At 41.1% G+C, this 14118-nt stretch overlaps 1 protein-coding gene across 1 annotated transcript in view; it reads left to right on the forward strand.

The window, feature by feature from the left end:
* Positions 1–940: 940 nt before the first annotated feature.
* Positions 941–14118, forward strand: part of LOC128398345 (dynein axonemal heavy chain 11-like) — a 221952-nt gene continuing 208774 nt past the window's right edge. The window contains exons 1-3 of the mRNA XM_053359350.1: positions 941–1179; positions 1303–1472; positions 2674–2893. Of these exons, the coding sequence (XP_053215325.1) occupies positions 958–1179; positions 1303–1472; positions 2674–2893 (612 nt within the window). The 5' untranslated portion in view covers positions 941–957. The remainder of the gene's footprint in view (positions 1180–1302; positions 1473–2673; positions 2894–14118) is intronic.

The following is a 14118-nucleotide window of genomic DNA, read 5'->3' on the forward strand; positions in this document are numbered from 1 at the left end:
TAATTAGTCTTGCATTTATTGAAAGCCTTTGACTCACATCTCATTGGTATATACCTTAGGGGCAGGACATCATTTTCTCTCCATCGAATTTTAGCTCTCTCTTTTTTTGCCACTTAGAAACAGCTTGCCATGGCAACAGCATTTTGGATTATGTGAGTAGTCACATCTGAAATCGCACGCCAAAGGATTCTTGGGGCTGAGAGCCTAGACTGGAATCTTAAAAGAGATTTGCAGTGTGGCTTCTGACACTTGTTTCGTAATGTAATTATTTGTGCGCAATCCTATGTGTGTCTCCTCAGAAGTAAGCCCCATTGAGTTAAGTGGGACTTATTTCTGGGTGAGTACAGGAATGCAGCCTAAGGCATATTTCAGCTTAGTGTAAAGTAAAAGGCAAAGGTAAATGACCCCTGGACTGTTAAGTCCAGTCAAATGGGGTGTGGCGCTCATCTCACTTCAGACCGAGGGAGCCGGCATTTGTCCACAGACAGCTTTCTGGTTCATGTGGCCAGCAGGACTAAAACCGCTTCTGGCACAACAGGACACTGTGATGGAAGCCAGAGTATGTGTTTGTAAACCATGAGATTAGTTTACAGTGGTACCTCGGGTTACATACGCTTCAGGTTACACACTCTGCTAACCCAGAAATAGTGCTTCAGGTTAAGAACTTTGCTTCAGGTTATGAACAGAAATCGTGCTCCGGCGGCGCGGCGGCAGCAGGAGGCCTCATTAGCTAAAGTGGTGCTTCAGGTTAAGAACAGTTTCAGGTTAAGAACGGACCTCCGGAACGAATTAAGTACTTAACCCGAGGTACCACTGTATATACTTGCAGTTGTCCTGGGGCCTTGCTGCAGTCTCTCTCTCTCTCTCGCTCTCTCTCTCAAAAAGCATTGAACCAACTCTCTCTGGTTTTATTTTCACATTTAGGATGATGTGGACCAGATGGATACACTGGATAAAATGCACCGGGAAATCATGGCCAGGGTGCACTCGGTCATTGTTAATGTTCAGGAATATCATAGCTACTTTAGGAAATACAGCCACTTATGGATGGATGATAAAGCCAAATTTATGAAGCAGCTCCTTCTCCATGGACGATTTCTCCGTACTGAAGAGCTGGAATTATATGCAGACTATGAACTTCAGAAATGCTCCCCACAGTTAAATCACTTTAAACAACAGGTACTTTGTCATTTTTAAAGGTCTTTTCATCTGCCTCTGTTAGTTGTGTTCCATTAAGCTATTTACACGATTTTGCTCTTCTAATTAAAACACCAGAATTTTAATCACATCTTGTTCTTTAAGATCAGCATTTATGAAGCCCTGCATGAAGAAGTAAGCAAGTTTGAAAACCAGAAGATTTTTAATGGCTGGTTTCAGGTGGATATTAAGCCTTTCAAGATAGCTGTGATGAATGTTATTAAAAAATGGAGCTGGATGTTTCAGGAGCATCTGCTCAACTACGTAGCCCAAAGGTAAGCCATCTTTGATGTCTTTTAAAAAGGCTTTTGAATTCTACATCTTTTGAAACGGGGGTGGAACTGTGCTCGTTTCGTGAAATATTGAGTAGGGGAGAAACAAGGCCATGGAGCATCACCAAAGCCAAACAAGAACCACCATAAAGAGTTTGATCCCAGCAAAGCAGAATCGCAGATGATCTTGTACAAAGGACTTGCTCTGCTGAATGGTCCTTAAATATGTCCTTTTGTGGGTTAATTGCAGTGAAGAAGAAGCAGGGGTCTGCTGCTGGCACCAGCCTTGACGTTGTGCAGCTTCCCTGGCCACACCTCTGATGTGGAGTGTGGATGTCTGCAGGAGGCAAGGATATATACACACAGACTTCCATATGAGCCAGAACCCCAATTATGTAGTGATGTATGGAAGTGAGAGCTGGACCATAAAGAATTGATGCTTTTGAATTATGGTGCTGGAGGAGACTCTTGAGAGTCCCATGGACTGCAAGAAGATCAAACCTATCCATTCTGAAGGAAATCAGCCCTGAGTGCTCACTGGAAGGACAGATCCTGAAGCTGAGACTTCAATACTTTGGCCACCTCATGAGAAGAGAAGACTCCCTGGAAAAGACCCTGATGTTGGGAAAGATGGAGGACAGGATGGTTGGACAGTGTTCTCGAAGCTACCAGCATGAGTTTGACCAAACTGTGGGAGGCAGTGGAAGACAGGAGTGCCTGGCGTGCTCTGGTCCATGGGGTCACAAAGAGTCGGACATGACTAAACGACTAAACAACAACAACCAACTGTTGTGGAAGGCTGCATGTCAGTGGATAGCCCTGTGCGCTGAGCCAATGAACATGCAGATAGAAGCTTCACACTGGGGAACCTCAAGACCAGGAGCCAAAGGTGGCATCTCTAGAGACTCTTTCCAGGCCTATACTCCACACACACCTCATGCCACAGTGTCTCTGCCCAGGCAACACCTTCTGCCAGCCCTGCTCTGTTCCTTCTTTGAGTATTTTTGCTTGGCTAGCATGTACTCTAGAGTTGTGATAGTGCTTCTTATTTGCCTGGAGGATGGGGGATGCGTGTGGAGGGGTGTAGAACAGCTGAATGGACGTGTGCACATGGGTCTGGAAAGGTCCTTAAAAGTATAATGAAGTTCTGTGAAAGCAGCAAACTCAGTACGCGTTAGTTGCTGACATCATAACCTTGTTCTAGCATTACAGAATTAGCCAAGTTCATCCATGAAACGGAAAAAGGGTTAGCTAAGAAAGTGAATGAAGGAGATTACGCGCTTCTGGTTGAAATAATGGGACATCTCATGGCTATCCGTGACCGACAATCCATTGAAGATATTTTCAAGCCTCTAAAATCCACGGCTGAATTGCTGCGAAGCTATGGGCAACAGCTACCAGAGCAGATTTACACAGAACTTGAGGTAAAAATTCAACTGCTGTTGTATCTGCTGAGTTTCAATAATAATAATAATAATAATAATAATAATAATAATAATTTATACCCCGCCCATCTGGCTGAGTTTCCCCAGCCACTCTGGGCAGCTCCCAATTGAGTGTTAAAAACAATACAGCATTAAATATTAAAAACTTCCCTAAACAGGGCTGCCTTCAGATGTCTTTTACAGATAAGATAGCTGCTTATTTCCTTCACATCTGAAGGGAGGGTGTTCCACAGGGCGGGCGCCACTACCGAGAAGGCCCTCTGCCTTGTTCCCTGTAACCTCACTTCTCGCAATGAGGGAACCGCCAGAAGGCCCTCGGCACTGGATCTCAGTGTCCGGGTTAAACGATGGGGGTGAATTATTATTATTATTATTATTATTATTATTATTATTATTATTATTATCTTAATCAATCAATTAAATTTGTATACCACCCTATACCCACAGGTCTCAGGGCATTTACAACATAAAACCACAATATAAAACCACAAAATACATAATATTTAGAAACTGATATTTATTTATTTTTATAATATTTTTATTAAGCAATTTTTATATTAATACAAACAAAACATACATAAACAAACAACAAACAATAACAGAACAAAAAAACAAGTATCATTTCATATCCTAATTTCTTAAACCTTTCTTCCTCGACTTCCTCTTGCCTCCCGTTTCTGTATTCCAAATTCTTATCATTATTCAGCGAATCTTCCCTTATTTTACTATAAATTTATGTTAATCATCCTTATTCTCTTTGTCTTAACCATTACTAATAGTAACCATTTATTTTAATCCAACATCATTCTAACTGTCATTAATTTTATAGTATTTCTTTAAATAGTCCTTGAACTTTTTCCATTCTTCTTCCGCCGCTTCTCTTCCCTGGTTTCGGATTCTGCTCGTCATTTCTGCCAAGCCCATGTAGTCCATCACCTTCATCTGCCATTCTTCCAGTGTGGGTAAATCCTGTGTCTTCCAGTACTTTGCAATGAGTATTCTGGCTGCTGTTGTAGCATACATAAAAAAAGTTGTATCTGTCTTTAACACCCCCTGGCCGACAATACCCAAGAGAAAGGCCTCTGGTTTCTTGGGGAAAGTATATTTAAATACCTTTTTCAGTTCATTATAAATCATTTCCCAGAATGCCTTAATCTTCGGGCACGTCCACCAGAGGTGAAAGAATGTACCTTCCTTTTCTTTACATTTCCAACATTTATTGTCAGGCAAGTGGTAGATCTTTGCAAGCTTGACTGGGGTTATGTACCACCTATAAATCATTTTCATTATATTTTCTCTTAAGGCGTTACACGCCGTAAACCTCAACCCGGTGGTCCACAACTTTTCCCAATCAGCAAACATGATGTTATGACCAATGTCCTGAGCCCATTTAATCATACTTGATTTTACCATTTCATCTTGTGTATTCCATTTCAGCAGCAGATCATACATTTTTGACAAATTCTTAGTACTGGATTCTAACAGTTCAGTCTCTAATTTTGATTTTTCCACCTGGAAGCCTATTTTACTGTCCAATTTAAACACTTCATTTATTTGGTGATAATGTAACCAATCTCTCACCTTCCCTTTTAGTTTTTCAAAACTCTGCAATCTCAATTTGTCCCCTTCCTTTTCCAAGATTTCCCAATATCTCGGCCATTTCGACTCCATATTTAGCTTTTTAACTGCCTTGGCTTCCATTGGTGATAGCCACCTTGGAGTCTTATTTTCCAGCAAGTCCTTATATCTAACCCAGACATTTAATAGTGCTTTCCTGACAATATGATTTTTGAAACTTTTGTGCGCTTTAACCTTGTCATACCACAAATATGCATGCCACCCAAAAATATTGTTAAATCCTTCCAAATCCAAAATGTCTGTGTTTTCAAGAAGCAGCCATTCTTTTAGCCAGCAGAAAGCTGCCGCTTCATAGTACAGTTTAAGGTCTGGCAGGGCAAACCCCCCTCTTTCCTTTGAGTCCGTTAATATCTTAAATTTTATTCTGGGCTTCTTGCCCTGCCAGACAAATTTAGATATATCTTTCTGCCACTTCTTGAAACAGTCCATTTTATCCATTATTTGTAATGCTTGAAACAGAAACAACATTCTTGGCAATACATTCATTTTTATAACTGCAATTCGACCTAACAAGGAAAGCTTCAGGTTTGACCAAATCTCCATATCTTTTTTCACTTCTGTCCAAGTTTTTTCATAATTGTCTTTAAATAGATTCACATTCTTAGCTGTCATATTCACACCCAGATATTTCACTTTTTTAACCACAGTCAACCCCGTCTCATTCTGAAACCTTTCTTTTTCAATCTGTGTTAAATTTTTCTCCAATACCTTAGTTTTTGACTTATTCAGTTTAAATCCTGCCAATTGGCCAAACTCTTGAATTATCTCCAAAACTCTTTTCGTACTAGCTTCTGGCTCCTGTAAAGTAAGTACTAGATCATCTGCGAATGCTCTTAGTTTATATTGTTTAACTCCGACCTGAACCCCTTTCACCAACTGGTCCTTCCTAATCATATTAAGCAAAACCTCCAGGACCGAGATAAAAAGTAATGGGGAGATAGGGCACCCCTGACGTGTCCCTTTTTCAATCTTAAACTCTTCTGTTACCACATTATTTACAATTAATTTTGCTTTCTGTTCAGAATATATTGCACCTATACCATTTTCAAACCCTTGGCCTACCCCCATCCCCCGGAGGTTCTTCAACATGAAGCTCCAAGAAATGTTGTCAAAGGCTTTCTCGGCGTCCACAAATATCAAAACAACCTTAGTGTTTATATTCACTTCCAACTTCTCCAAAATGTCAATTATGTTCCTTACATTGTCCGACAAATGCCTTTTCGGGAGAAAGCCCGCCTGGTCCCCATGAATCTCCTCCATCAAAACTCTTTTCAGTCTCTTTGCTTAAAACATCAGCAAAGATTTTGTAATCCACATTTAGTAAGGAGATGGGTCGGTAGTTCTTAAGTTGGGTCTTTTCAGTCTCTGTCTTTGGTATAAGTGTAATGTAGGCCTCTCTCCACGTATCGGGTGCCCTTCTCCCCTCCATGATCTCGTTGCAGACTTCCTTCAAAGGTTGTATAAGCCCTTCCTTCAAAACTTTGTAATATTTGGAAGTCAATCCATCCGGTCCAGGTGATTTGCCCAACGTCATGTTTTGAATGGCATCTTCTATTTCCTGTGCTGATATCTCCTGATTCAAAATTGTCTTACTTTCCTGGGAAATCTTTTTCAGCCCATTTTTCTCGAGGAATTGTTGTATATCTTTATCTTTCTGCGGCCCTTGTGTATACAATTGTCTAAAGTAGCTCTGAAAACAGTTCCTAATTTCCACTGGGTTGCATATGTTCTTTCCCTCCACTTCTAAATTTGTTACCGTTTTGAGTTTTTGTCTCTTCTTTATTTGCCAAGCCAGTAACTTGCCACATTTATCTGCGGATTCAAAGGTCTTTTGTCTCATTTGTTTAATTTTCCATTCTATTTCTTGATTCATCAGTTCCATATATTGTGTTTGGTACAGTTTAATTTCTCTTAAAACCACTTGCGATTTTGGCTTCAATCTTAGTTTCCTTTCCCCTTCCTTTATCTTTTCCAGAATTTTCTCTTTCCTCTCATTTTGCTTTCTTTTCTTTAATGTATTTTGTTGTATCAAAAACCCTCTCATCACGGCTTTACTTGCGTCCCATATTATTCTTTTTTCTACTTTAGATCTTAGATTAATTTCAAAATAATCCTTCAAAGTTTTTTGGGCCTTTTTACAGATCTCCTCGTCTCTGAGTAAGGTGTCATTCATTCTCCATCTGAAGGAACCAGTTGTTGTTTGCTTCATCACCATCTTTACTGCGTTATGGTCGGAGAGAGTTTTTGGGCAGATTTCCACTTTCTTTATGTTCGACGCCATGTTGCTAGTCACCCAAATTTGGTCAATCCGAGTCCATGTCATTTTGGCTTCAGAAAAGAAGGTTCCCTCTCTCTCTAATGGGTGTTTTGTTCTCCAGATGTCTATCAAATCCATATTGTCAGTCATTTCAAAAAAGTTTTTGGTAGTCTTCCATCTTTTGTAACTACCTGTCTTTGTGCTTTATCCATATTTGTTGAAACTACTCCATTCATGTCTCCCATCATGATTAGTTTATAATCCATATAGTCCATTAAAGTCTCATGCAACTTCTTAAAAAATTCTGCTTTCCCTTCATTTGGTGCATATATCCCCACTATCAAAAGTTTTTCTCCTTGAAATTGAATTTCAATTGCCAGATATCTTCCTTGATCATCTTTAAAAATTTGTTTCGGTTGCAGATTTTCCTTTGCGTAGATCACCACTCCTCTTTTTTTTACTTTGTCTGAAGATATAAATTCTTGTCCCAGTCTCTTATTTATTAATAGTTTTCTGTGTGCTCTTGTCACGTGGGTCTCTTGTAAACAAATCAAGTCCAATTGGTCTTTCTTTAAAGCATGAAATATGTTTTTCCTTTTTCGGGGATTGTTTAGACCATTACAATTCCAGGTTAGAAGTTGCAAAGCCATGATGGGGTTATTTAATTCCTCCTACAGCTCCCAGTTGTTGTTCGTCCTTTGTCGGTGGTTCTGTGTCCGTATCTAGTCTTGAAGGATGTCCTTCTCCTGGATAGGTCTCTTTCTGTAGGTCTTCTTCGTGTTCTCCCAGGAACTTGTCTTTATCACTCACTGTTTTTATTCTTCTTTTCTTCCCCTTGTATTTAAAAGACAGGCCTTGGGGAAACTCCCACCTGAATGGTATGTAGTTCCTCTTCAGTAGTGTCACCAAATCCTTGTAAGGACCTCTTGCATCCAAAATACTTTTGGGAATATCTTTAAAGATCTCAATATGGAAATCTTCAATTCGAAGGGTTGTTTGGTAGTGCAGGTTCAATATTTTATCTCTCTCTTCTTTGGATCTTAGAGTTATCAAGCAATCTCTGGGTCTATTCTTCCTCTGCCTTATTCCCAACCTAAATGCACTCTCTATTTTGAACTCTTCTTCTTTCAAATCTTGCTTCCAGAAGTCAGAAAACTCTTCTGTCAAATAATCCACCAAGTTGTCTCCTTCCTTTTCCGGCACAAGTCTAATCCTTAAATTCTTCTCCTTGCGTTGCATATCCTGCATAGAAAGTGTCAGTTCATACTCATCCAGTTTCCTGTACACCGGTGGAAGTTTCCCTTCAACAGCAGTAGCAATTTCCTTGGCTTCCTCAGCTATCTTTCGTGTTGTAGATGAATCTTCCAGTAGTTTCCCAATTGCTTCTGCGTTGGAGTTCACTTTATTCCCGAGGTCAGTTATACTTTTAGTATTTAAATCAATTTTCCCAGAGATTTCTTCAATTTTCTTATTTGTTTCAGCACCTTGCTTCTTCAATTCCTCTAAAGAATCATTTATTTTTCCCAATGCCTTTGCAAACGCTTCTTCAGAAGACATTGTTTTCACTTTTGCCTTTGTGACAGCTGCAGTTCCCAAGGCCCCTGATACAGAGGCCCTTCTTTGCATAGAAAGATCAACTTTGTATTGTCTACCAGATCTCAAAGTTGTTTCTTGTGAATCTTCTTTCTGTTTACCATCTGCCATAACAAAGTCTTTCACTCAAGGTCATTCCCACACTCTTAAGCTGTCAAAAGAGAGAAGTTCTCAGGTTTTAAATTCCACTTGTTGCTGAAACTGTCCAAATCCTCTAGAGGGCGTAAAGTCAGTTCTTAAATTTTAAGTTGTTCCCACACTTCCAAAAGGCAAAAGCCCTCCAAGTCCCTTTCTTTGTAAAAGATCCAAATCAATAATGTCCTGCAAGTAACTTACTATGTAGCAAAATACGATGTTTCAAGTTGAGAGTAACCAGAGTCTATATTACAGTTACTTTCTAACCTTTTTTGTAACGACCGTCCTTAGCCGGTTCCTTTCCTCCGGCAGTCCGACCCCCAGGTAGATGAGCAGCGGTAAACAGTTCAATCTCCTTTAAAACAGGCAGGGAATCCCTTTAAAATCTTCTTCCCCCCCCCTCCTGCCTTCTGGGGGGGGGAGTTCTTTACTTGGTGTTGGGTTTCTTGGCTCGTAAACTCTCCTGTCAAAAGTTACAGCTTAAATGCCTTTCGCTTTAATCTTGCTGCAGGACGGAAAGCAGACTTCCTTTTTAATGCTTATCCGTCTCGGTGCCCAATTTCTTTAATTTTAGTGTCCAATTAATAATGCAAGCTCAATCCTACTCACGGAAAGTTGCTCTTTTTTAATCCAAAATCTTCGGAAGAAGTCAGCGCTCTCCGCTAATGGCGACGCGGCTTCGCTTCGCAGGCTGGGTGAAAGCGACTCTCAGCACCGCTCCACGCACCCTCCGCTGATCTATAGCCTTTAAAAAGGCTATTTCACAACGTCGGGGGGGGGCAAAGGTGCCCGCCGAGTCTCCGGTTCACAGGCTACGCGCCTGTGACTTTTGAGGGTCCTTGCTCCGCCGTGAGCTACGGGACCCGAACCCGCAAAGCAGATCTCTCCCGGAGCTCCGGGAGAAATCCGCCATTCAGCGCTGGCGCTAACCCGGAAGTTCAATATTTAGAAACTGATAATAAAAATAAGTTTCATAACGTTTGCTGCTTACAGAGGTCTTCTCAGCATGTTAGGTCCCAGTGAGATCAGAGGCAAGAAGTGAACTTAAGGAGAGTCCTGCTGGATTGGACCAAATGCTCACCTGGTCCCAGCAATCTGTTCTCCCAGTGACCAACTAGATGCCCACAAGCAGAGAATGAACAAAAACAGGCCCCCTCTTTTTCACGATACCCAGGAACTGGTATTCTGAGGCATCCCCCCTCTGATACTCGGAGGTGTAACAAAGCCATGGTCATGACTAAGGGGCTCTAATAGTCACATCTTCCATGAATTTGTCTACTACCCATGTAAGGCCATCCAAGTTGGAAGACCTTCACTGCATCTTTCATTGCATGAATAAGTGCTTCCTTTTATTCTCCCTGAATCTGCAAACACGCCAGCAGAGGAAGAAGGGAGAAGCAGTGGGGAGCTTGGCGCAGTGTGGATGTGGCGAAAGGAGCATTTGTCTTTGCTGTGCTGATCTCCACGTTGCCTGCCTGCCCTTGGTAACCAACAGCAATGTGTAGCATTCAGAAGCCAGGTATGCAATGCGACCCTGCCTGTGAAGCCCTGCGAACCACTAACATCTAATACTTCTTGTTGTTGTTTAGTGGTTTAGTCGTGTCCGACTCTTTGTGACCCCATGGACCAGAGCACGCCAGGCCCTCCTGTCTTCCACTGCCTCCCGCTGTTTGTTCAAACTCATGCTGGCAGCTTCGAGAACACTGTCCAACCATCCCGTTCTCTGACGTCCCCTTCTCCTTGTGCCCTCCATCTTTCTCAACATCAGGGTCTTTTCCAGGGACTCTTCTCTTCTCATGAGGTGGCCAAAGTATTGGAGCCTCAGCTTCAGGATCTGTCCTTCCAGGGAGCACTCAGGGCTGATTTCCTTAAGAATGGATAGGTTTGATCTTCTTGCAGTCCATGGGACTCTCAAGAGTCTCCTCCAGCACCATAATTCAAAAGCATCAATTCTTAGGTGATCAGCCTTCTTTATGGTCCAGCTCTCACTTCCATACATCACTATTGGGAAAACCATAGCTTTAACTATACGGACCTTTCTTGGCAAGGTGATGTCTCTGCTTTTTAAGATGCTGTCTAGGTTTGTCATTGTTTTTCTCCCAAGAAGCAGGCGTCTTTTAATTTCGTGGCTGCTGTCACCATCTGCAGTGATCATGGAGCCCAAGAAAGTAAAATCTCTCACTGCCTCCATTTCTTCCCCTTCTATTTGCCAGGAGGTGATGGGACCAGTGGCCAGGATCTTCGTTTTTTTGATGTTGAGCTTCAGGCCATATTTTGCGCTCTCCTCTTTCACCCTCATTAAAAGGTTCTTTAATTCCTCCTCACTTTCTGCCATCAAGGTTGTGTCATCTGCATATCTGAGGTTGTTGATATTTCTTCCGGCAATCTTAATTCCGGCTAGGGATTCATCCAGCCCAGCCTTTCGCTTACATCTAATACTATCTAATACTAAATACTATCTATATAACATTGGCTACTGCCCTATGTTTAGAACCAGCCTTAGAAAGCAGCCCTGAGTCGGCTCTGAAACGAGGGCCATCTCACAAGGTGAGTCATTGCTGAAAACACAGGTTCTTATAGGATGCAAAAATTGTCATTCATTCACTAGGCCTGAGAATTTAATATACATAAGCAATCTACTGACAATGAATCCATAAATGAGGGCACAAAGACATTTCTGCCTATAAATTGCACCTTAAAGACAAGATTTCCATAGTAAAAAAGCAACAACATGTTTTCAATGAAGTACTTAAAATAAATGAGAATTTAGAACAGAAAAAATAAGCCAATCAAGCTGACATGCTTCCAAGTTTCATACCAAGCATGAAATATTTTCATTTCTTGGGAAATAACACAACACAAAAAAAGAAGGCCAGCAGATTTATGCATAGAACTAGATATTTATGAAAAGGTGGGCTCAGTAATACTGCAACAGTTTTGGTTTTTTTACTAACCTTTCCTTTGGAATTAAAGTTTTAGAACAAAGTTGATGCCAGTATCTTATTTGATACAGTGGTACCTCGGGTTAATAATTCGTTATGGAGGTCTGTTCTTAACCTGAAACTGTTCTTAACCTGAGGTACCACTTTAGCTAATGGGGCCTTCTGCTGCTGCCAAGGCGCGATTTCTGTTCTCATCCTGAAGCAAAGTTTTTAACCCGAGGTATTACTTCCGGGTGAGCGGAGTCTGTAACGTGAAGCGTCTGTAACCTGAGGTACCACTGTATTTTATTTTTTATTGCTTCTCCTTAACTCCATCTATCTATTTACCCCCCTTTTAAAAAAATCTCTCCTAGGGGTTTTACATGTTTACAGATTTCGTTTCTCAGACTTCTAGTACCTAACACTCCAATTCATCCTTGTTATAACATTCCCAATATTTCCGCATTTTACCTCTGGTTCTAAACCTGTAAGAATTGTGGCTCTGCACTCATCCCCACTCCCCTTTATCCCATGATTACTTTCATTTATACTAGATTCAGGTAGGTAGCCATGTTGGTCTGACGCAGTCGAAACAAATAAAAAATTAAAAAATTGTCCAGTAGCACCTCAGAGACCAACTAAGTTTGGTCTGGGTATAAGCTTCTATTTTCAAATGAATTTTTATTATTTTCTTCATATAATCCTTTTTCCAACATTCCTTATTATCACAATATAATCCCTTTGACATTGCCGAGTCTTGACTTCCCTCCCTCCCTGCAGCTGGTATATACATCACATATTTATTGCGTACATTATTGTCATAACTCTACTATTTTACACTGAAGGTGTTATTCCAGTCCTGCTAGTGTCTTTAAACTTTTGTGGTTCTCCTTTAAATATTCAATGAATTTACTCCAATTGTTGTTGTATCTCTGGTCCTCTTGGTTCCGGATCCTTCCTGTCAATTTGGCAAGTTCCGCAAAATCTGTCATCTTCACCTGCCACTCCTGGATGGTTGGTAAATCTTGTGTTTTCCATTTTTGGGCCAGTAGAGTACTTGCGGCGGCTGTGGCATACATAAACAAATTCTGATCTTTTATTTTAATCTCTCTTCCCACTAGACCTAGCAAAAATGCCTCTGGCCTTTTGGGAAAAGTGTACTTGAATATCTTTTTAAGTTCATTGTAAATTAATTCCCAGAATCTCTTAACCTTGTCACAGGACCACCACATATGAAAATAATCCCCGTCTACTTCCTTACATTTCCATCATTTTCTGTCTCTCTTTCTATACATTTTAGCCAATTTTATTGGCGTCAAATGCCATCTATACATCATTTTTAGTACATTCTCCTTCAAAGCCATACATCCTGTAAATCTCATGGTCTGGGTATAAGCTTTTGTGTGCATGCACACTTCTTCAGATACACCGTATTCAGTTCTGCGGGAACTTGGAAGCATTTTTCCGCCGTCTATGCCTGTAGGAGTACTTTCAACACACACAAGAACAAGACAAAGAAGAACAAACAGCATCTTCACAACACAACATCTCTCAACCTACTGGGGAATTGCTACCACCCTCCCAACCCACCAGTGAACAGAACATTGACCACCAACTGCCATCAAAAAAAGTTACCAAAAAAAGAGACTCCACATTATGGACCCCTCTTGATGGACGCAATACCACACTAGATCTTTACATCAATTGCTTCCGCCGCAGAAGGTGACTTCTGTTTCAGTGTATCTGAAGAAGTGTGCATGCACACAAAAGCTTATACCTAGAACAAACTTAGTTGGTGTCTAGGGTGCTAGTGGACAATTTTTTATTTTTTAATTTATTTCCATTTGTACTGTGATTTCTAGGCATGTTCTCTGAGAGGCTTTTCTTTTGTCCTGCCGCTTTCCCCAGGAAAACCCACTGTTTACTGCTAAATCAGCATAAACGTCAATCTGTAGAAAACCCAGTTGATGTTTGTTCCGATTTAGCAGTAAAGCACAGGTTTTCCTGGGGAAAGAGGCGGGACAAAAGAAAAACCTCTCAGACCTATGCCTAGAAATGATGGGACAAACGGGAGTGTGGCTCTTGTTGGTCCTCCTTGATCAGTTGGTTGCTCTTGATACCACTGACCATGGTATCCTCTTGGTGTGGCTATTAGGAATTTGGGGTACTTTGGTTCTACTCTTGCCTCTAAGGACCATTAGCAGGTGTACCATTTTGTGGAGATGTCTCCTCAACCCCATGGCATTTACGTTATTGGTTCCTTCCATCTTTCCCCACACATTTATATGAAGCTATTGAGAGATATTATATGGATATTTGGAGCCTGGTGTCACAAATCTGTGAATAACACCCAGCTCCATTTTTTCATACAAGGGAAGCACTGCTACATAGGTAAGGGAAACGATTCTCCTTTTCTGATGGCCCGGGTTTCAGAACTGGTTCAGTGTTGATGTATGTGGTTTGTTCTAAACTTCCAGGCTGGGAAAGAGTCAAAGCTCAGAAGTATAGCTTCTGCTTTGGCCTTCCTGAAGGTCTCCTAAGTTGGAGGGAAATCTTCTGAAATGGAGAGCTAGTACAGAAAAGTCCCACTTCAGGCAGTTACCATATATATGGATGGTGACTGGAATACGAGTGTGGGTGACGGTGGAACCAGTGCGTTA

Source organism: Podarcis raffonei, chromosome 1, assembly GCF_027172205.1.
Source record: "Podarcis raffonei isolate rPodRaf1 chromosome 1, rPodRaf1.pri, whole genome shotgun sequence".
NCBI classification, from domain to species: Eukaryota; Metazoa; Chordata; class Lepidosauria; order Squamata; family Lacertidae; genus Podarcis; species Podarcis raffonei.